General features: G+C 55.2%; 3 protein-coding genes across 3 annotated transcripts in view; 2 read left to right on the top strand and 1 right to left on the bottom strand.

The window, feature by feature from the left end:
* Positions 1-906: 906 nt before the first annotated feature.
* CHGG_04228 (uncharacterized protein) lies at positions 907-2,174 on the top strand (the record flags this gene model as incomplete). The annotated part of the gene is made up of 3 exons (XM_001223441.1): positions 907-1,466; positions 1,546-1,772; positions 1,864-2,174. The coding sequence occupies 3 exons, from the start codon at positions 907-909 to the stop codon at positions 2,172-2,174; spliced, it is 1,098 nt and encodes a 365-aa protein (XP_001223442.1).
* Positions 2,175-3,369: 1,195 nt separating this feature from the next.
* Positions 3,370-5,204, top strand: CHGG_04227 (uncharacterized protein; the record flags this gene model as incomplete). Its single annotated transcript, XM_001223440.1, has 6 exons — positions 3,370-3,506; positions 3,602-3,829; positions 4,020-4,179; positions 4,263-4,375; positions 4,464-4,588; positions 4,672-5,204. The coding sequence occupies 6 exons, from the start codon at positions 3,370-3,372 to the stop codon at positions 5,202-5,204; spliced, it is 1,296 nt and encodes a 431-aa protein (XP_001223441.1).
* Positions 5,205-5,729: 525 nt separating this feature from the next.
* CHGG_04226 (uncharacterized protein) overlaps positions 5,730-7,033 on the bottom strand; it is a gene marked incomplete at both ends in the record, with an annotated part of 3,415 nt that continues 2,111 nt past the window's right edge. Inside the window, 2 exons of the mRNA XM_001223439.1 lie at positions 5,730-6,005; positions 6,101-6,927. Of these exons, the coding sequence (XP_001223440.1) occupies positions 5,730-6,005; positions 6,101-6,927 (1,103 nt within the window). The remainder of the gene's footprint in view (positions 6,006-6,100; positions 6,928-7,033) is intronic.

Below are 7,033 nucleotides of genomic sequence, written 5' to 3'. Positions count from 1 at the left end.
CCAAACACACACCCAACACACCACACACACACCACCCCACCCCCACACCCCACCCACAACGCACCCCACCTACAAACACCACGCCCACCCCCCACACACCCACCCCCACCACCCCACACCACACCCCCCCCATCACCCACACAACCCCAAAAACACCCCCACCCCCCCCACACCCACACCCCGCAACTCTACCACCACCCCACCCCACCCCAAACCCCACACCCACCCCCCCACCCCACCCCACACCCACCCCCCTCCCCCGCACCCCCACCCCCCCAGTGGAGGGGTGAGTGGGGGTGGGAGTGGTAGTGGAGAAGAAGGGGGGGATGATGGGAAGGGGTTGTGGAGGAGGTTGTTGGGTCGGTTGGTGCCTGTGAGTGCGGAGGTTTTGGAAGGGATTGAGATTTGAAGGGGTGTGTTACGGACTCAAGGTGTGTGTGATGTGCTATTTGTTTTGTTTCGGTCGGAGATTACGTACGTGTAAATCTGTATGCAACACTGTAGGCAATTTTGATCGTGGAATCTCTCTCCAAGTTGGTCCGGGTTGATGTTGTTATTGGTAGTTAAATGTAATCCGTAATTTGCAATTATCGATAATAGGGACGTCCTCGAGTTCAACGGCTCCTCCCGAAGTGTGGGTCGGCACAGCACATGGCCCCCCTGTAATGGAACCCCTGAGCCGAGCCTCAATCTGAACCCCGGGCCGCTACACCCCCTTGGCGCGCCGCCCCCACCAACACTTCAACGTCATCTCTTCTCAGGCCGAATCACAGCACCACGAGGGCGACAAATAATTAGGCCGCCCGCTGCTCCTGCGATGGCTGCTCGCTATCCTCGCTCCGGAACATACAACCCCACACCGCCATTATTATTATGACACCTCCAATCCCCCGATTCAAGCCTAAAATGGCGACTTTCCGCCCCCCTCGTTTCAGGCTTCCCAAGGCCCGCTCAGCCTTCCTGAAGCTGTTTCTCCTGTTCCTTGTCTGGACCATAATCGAGGCCCACATAAGCCACTACCGCATTGCACGCACCGAGCGAGAAGCTAAAGCCAAGGGCGTCCTGACCGCCCCAACACGCGTCTACATCGCAAGCTTGCACTGGAACAACGAGAAGATACTTCGGTCCGAGTGGAACAAGGGGGTGGTCGAGCTGGTCAAAACATTTGGGTCCGATAACGTTTTTGTCAGTGTATACGAGAGCGGCAGCTGGGATGACTCCAAGGGCGCCCTGCGCGAGCTCGACCAGGAGCTGGACAGGTTGGGCGTCCCCCGGAAGATCATCCTGGATGACGAAACCCATAAGGACCTGATCAACGGCCCGCAGCAAGAAGAAGGGTGGATCACCATTCCGGATGGTAAGAGGATGCCTAGGAGGATCCCCTACCTCTCCAAGTTGCGTAATCTGTCGCTGCAGCCGCTCCGGGAGCTCGCCATGAAACGGGATCCATGTTTGAACCATGTCCTGTTCCTGAGAGACGTTGTCTTTTCGGTGGGTTTCCACGTTTCAAACGTTAATAACTTCCTCTTTACCAATATAACCCAGGTCCCTGACGTTCTCAATCTCCTCAAAACCAACAACGGCGACTACGCCGCCGCCCTGCTCTCTCGACTTCAGCAAACCGCCCTCCTTCTACGACACCTTCGCCCTCCGCGACTCCCGCGGCCAGGAACACGCTTCCCAAACATGGCCCTACTTCCGCTCCTCCAAGTCCCGCAACGCCATGGTCAGCGCCGAGCCCGTCCGCGTCTCCAGCTGCTGGAACGGCATCGGTACGTATCCTACTTCCCCACCCAACCCCAAAAAGCCACACCCAACCACTAACTCCCCCTTTCCCTCCCCAGTCGCCATGCCCGCCTCCAGCTTCACTCGGCATCCGCGGCCTGCGCTTCCGCGGCATCCCCGACTCGCTGGCCGCCCTGCACCTCGAGGCCTCCGAGTGCTGCCTGATCCACGCCGACAACCCGGGCTCGCGCACCCGCGGCGTGTACGTCAACCCGGCCGTGCGCGTCGGCTACAACCGTCTGGCGTATGACGCTGTTCATAATAATCCTACCGGTGGGGGTGGGGGTGGGGGAAGTTGGTATGTCGTTGACGGAGGTCTATGTGGGCCTGTGGCGGAGTCGGTTGGCGAGCTGGTTTACTTCGTCGTGGTTTGCCGAACGGAGTGTTAGGGCAAGGATTGGGAGGTGGGGGAGGGGGGGCGCGGGGAGGGTGGAGAAAGGGGGGTTTTGTGTGGTGGATGAGATGCAGATTGTGGTGCAGAATGGGTGGAAGCATTTGTGATGTTTTTGGGGCGGTTTGGTTTTTTGGATTTGGGTTGTGATTTTTGAATGTGATTTCTGGATGGAATCTGTTTTGCATACTGTTTGGTTAGAGGCTTGTTACACCTGAGATAATGTGTATTTGAAAAAAAAAGGACATCCCGGGATTTCTTCCTAATGATGATGGCTGTCCTGCTGCTCTTCGGACCACACAGTCAATTGCCATCGTGGCCACCATATATTGCTTATATGAAAACCTTCCAAACACACTTTTCAATGTGGTGTTCATGTCCTGTGGTTGAAGATTAGAGGTTCTTGGTCCAAGAAAATGAGTGTAACAGCAGGTTTCACGAGTAAGCAAAAAGCCATAAACTAGTCATAAAGTGAGGAAGTGAACACAAGGTCAGCTTGAAAATACTAACCAGCCTGTTAGTATCCATTTCTTTCAATGAGTGAGCGAGGTAGAAAGTTTTTGAGGTTCTCCTTCTAGACTATCATAAAGCACTTAACCAATCTTGCCCCAAGCATTTGAGGCTGTGATACAAAAAATAACATGTTGAAAGATGCTCTTGTTACAGGCATGCGGTTTTGTGAAAGCTAAAGCGCTGCACTTTGAGGGATAGTGTTGGGAGTCAGACAGCAACCAAATCATGGAATGCAATGATTAATCCCAGTGTTGTTTTTGTGAAATCTTTCCCCGCATATTCTCAGGGCGACTTCGACTTTGGATGAAACTATCACTATCCAGCGTCTTTAGCTGTTTTCTTGCGCACAGCTTGTGTTTATTAGCGCGAATTTCTGCCCTGCCCAACCTTGATTCTTTCTTCCCATATTGCACACAAGTCGAAAGATATTTCCGCCTTCATCGCCACTCGGGTTTGAACGGTTTTTAACTTCATCCAGCTCGCATTTCGACAAGATGGAGTACAGCTTCCCTCTTCCCCTTGGATGGTAAAGCACTTACACACTGTGACCTCCGACTATTTTCAACGCGCCGGCTCGGCGCCAACGGCGGAGTAGTAAAAGCAGAGCTATCCGCAGCCCTCGAGGGTTCACAGAAAATGACATCGCCAGTTTGCCGCTCCCCGAGGGCTTTCCCTCTGTCATGCGAATTGACTTGGCCAGCGGAAACTGCACTGCTGTTTACGACGAGCCGCAAACTTCGAAAAAAGACCCGACTGCGCCTTCCAAAGTTCCTGTAACCAAGAACGAAAACCCTGTCGACTTGGACAAGCCTCTCGAGTAAGTTGGCGACCACCTTGGGTTCTGTTGTATCATTCTTTTTTAAAATCATTTCAATCAGTCGCTAACACGTTATTATTTTTCTCCTACCTCAGGATGCCTGCGAAACACAAGACGGTCAAGACCACGCGCGCCGATGAGACGGTCGCTTCGGCGACAAACAACAAGGCCGGAAACCCCGGCGGCGACCGCGAGGTCGCCAAAACCACCACCGCTGGCAATACCAGCGAAAAGAATAACGAGAAGCCAGTCCGAGAAGGCGACGTCTTTTTTCGGCGGTTGACGAGAGCGCTACCGCGGTCAAGCCGGAAGACGCGGCCAGGGTCATACGACGGTGACCTGCGAGAGGGGCATGCATTTTGATCTTCGCTCTTTTTATCATTTTACCAGGCTTTCCTTTTCATCGATGTTTTTTGCGTTTACCAATGCACTTTGCCCATCATCCTTAGTCCCTTCTTGCTAGACGAGTCGGGACCCTCCCAGCCTGCCCCCCACGACGTGAACCCGAAATAGATTAACACATAGTACTCGCAGGTCCCAGATGAGGGCGTTGCTCGAGAACGACGCGACCAATCACCCCCTTTTCCGGGAAATGCTTGCCCGCTCATGCTGTCCCCAACACACAGTGTCCAGCGCAAATGCTGGCCCCTTTGGACCCATCTGCGGAAACCCAGTAAGCGGACCTTGGCTCTTCTCCAAATCCTACCATTGCTCAAGTTCAGACCGGGTGGCGGCGACTGACGATTTTCCTCTCAGGTTTGTGGCGCATTCGGCCACACCCTCGCTGTTTGTCCCATCCCCACGACTCTAGATGGCGACATGTCTGGTTGCTTCTTCTGCAACGTGGTGGATCATGATGCAGACGATTGGTAAGTGCTCTTCTCCCATTATCTAAACGCCCAGCTGGGGTCAAAAGCTGGAAAGAGGCGTAAGTACTAACCTCACTCTCTTTACCAGTGCGATGATGGAGTGGGTTTCGCCGGCCACGCTGGTCACCCACCTCATCACCAACCGCGCCGGGATGCCTCCCTGGAACACGCGGATTGACTGGGTGACTCTCGCCATTGGCGAGTGGGATATTGGTGTGCTTTACCCAACTGCCCCTCACCCTAGCCTTTGTCTTGGCGGAGTACATCCCCGGGCCAGCGTTGGACCGAAGTTACAGGCGTCTCTCCCATCACTGATCCTCTTTTCGAGCGCGCCGACCTCAAGTCACTCAAGGCCCTTGCCAAACCTGAGCTTGGCGGCCTCCATTCTCGCCCCCCGCTCATGGAGGCGTCTCGGTCTCTGTGCTACTGCCGCCACGGCTGTTTAGACGGCCTCGAGCATGTTATCTTCAAGAACAAGGCCATCCGCAAGTATATTGCTGAGGTGAAAGTCACGTACAAGGTCAAGGGGCCCTTGCTGTCGGACCGCGAGCGCGTTCTTGCCGTGTGCCAGGCGCAAATGGCGAAGAAGACGCCCAAGCAGGTGACCAAGGAGCGCAAGGGCCGACGCGCCATGAAGAAGGAGGCCATGGCCGCCACCGCTAGCGAGAAGCACCCCACCAGTCCCAACGAGCCAAAGGACCAGGCCGTGAAGGAACATAGCGCACCTTCAGAGGCCGAGAACCCAGTGCCCCTCTCCCAGCGACTCATGGAACTTGCGGACACAGTCGGCGATGTTCTCGAAAATATCCAGAAGACGATGAAGTCCTGAGCATCCCACTGCCGGCTCTTCTTCCCACGACCGGGCCTCATCTCAACATTGTCTTTTCCGCTTCGAGTTTTGGGACGTCACCATTACGCTGATTGAGGCCAGGCGTATCTAGGTACTTGCAACTAGTACCTACTTGTTGCTTTCAGAGAGTATCTCAAAGCACAGTATATCCATCATTTCTCTTTTGCATTTCACCACACGGCACTATTCTCGAGTCAACTGCTAGTAGCGTGTTGCGAGTATGATAACGCCGGCTATCGCATTTTTGCGTTTCGGGTTGGCCTTTTCTTATCAGTTACCACCAGAGCGAAGACACCAATCCACTATTGGCTCTCGGACACGCATTATTTAGGACATGGCCTGCGGCACAGCGTTCTCAGAGCTTGGGATGGATTATTGGTCATGGGCTATTGGCTGTGAACCGTGGAGCGTGGGTTAAGGAATGGTTCCTGCTTGTTTCTTCCTTATGTCTAATGTAAAGAATTACCAGTGGCTGAGTTGGCCGGTATTACAACGTGTGATTTCCTATTCTATTACTACTCCTTCCTTCCTCGGTGCCGGCTGTGAATCCTTGACGAGTGTTCTCCCAGACGAGTCATGCTCGAAGTACTGGATCAAAACTGAGCCTGCGGGCTCTGGCCGTCGTGGCTTGGTTGGTGTGTTCCGTGCGACCCGGCCAACAGAATCGCTTTTGCTGACATCGAACCATTGCTGTTTGGTGCAACGAGCTTTCGGCCCCCTAAGCGCCCTGCCTGCCACATCTTTTCCGTGCATATTAATGACCATTCCCAACTTGGACAACTGTGACCAGGCAGTCACATACAACAGCAGCATCGGCATAACCCACCCCCAGAATCATCGCTATCGTGATTTGTGTCTGGAATGTGGGGGCTCACGCCGCCCGGACTCCCGCTCGATTTCATGGGCCCCTCCGGACGCGGCGGTCGGGTAACTGGATGGCTTTGTCTCTCGGGTCTTCGTCTAGGTCTCGGCTGGTGGCTATTAAACCCATTCGGGGCGAGAGCGGTCTGCCCCACGTCGCTGGCGGTCGAGGGGTGAGAATTCGCCAGAGGCTTGCTACTCTCTAGGGGCTCGGTCCTATCTGGGAGCTCGCTCTTGTCTAGGGGCTCGCTACTCTCCGGAATGTCGCTCCTCTCAGGGGGCTCGTTCTTCTTTTGAAGCTCGCTGCTCTCTGGGAGCTCACCCCGCCCCGGGGGCTCGTTCCTGTTTGGAGGCTCGCTGCTCTCTGGAAGCTTACCCCTCTCTGGGGGCTCGCTTTTCTCTAGGGACTCGCTCCTGTCTTGGGGATCGTTTCTCTCTAGGGGCTTGCTCGGATCGACAAGGTCGCTTCTCTTTGCGGGATCGTTCCTCTTTTGAGGCTCGCTGCTCTCTGGGGGCTCCCTTTTCTCCGGGGGCTCGCTCCTCTCTGGGGGATCGTTCCTCTCTAGGGACTCGCTCTTCTTTGGAGGGTTGCTGCTCTCTGGGAGCTCCCTCCTTTCCGAGGGTTCGCTCAGCTCTGGAAGGTCGCTCCTCTCCAGAGGTTCCTCCCTAGCCAGTGGCTTGCTTCTCACCAAAGGGCCGATCACCGGCTCGGCCGGCTTAGGTAGATCACCACTGGGTGAATCGGGGCTCGCCGAGGCACCGTCCAACCTGCTCGGCGGTTCCGCATAGATGATGCCGTCGGGCTGAAGAACGTTCAAAGTAGACTTCCTTGACAGGGAACCTATCGCCGGCGAGGTCTCCAGTTAGTGCTTGGGCTCTGTTATGGCAAACCAGTCAGATATGATCTGATGCAGGTGGGATGAGGGCGGGAGGGGGGGGTGGGGGGG

Source organism: Chaetomium globosum, genomic scaffold (genome assembly GCF_000143365.1).
Source record: "Chaetomium globosum CBS 148.51 scaffold_4 genomic scaffold, whole genome shotgun sequence".
NCBI classification, from domain to species: Eukaryota; Fungi; Ascomycota; class Sordariomycetes; order Sordariales; family Chaetomiaceae; genus Chaetomium; species Chaetomium globosum.
The sequence above is the reverse complement of the archived record's forward strand: the minus strand, read 5'-3'. Positions and strand labels throughout refer to the sequence as shown.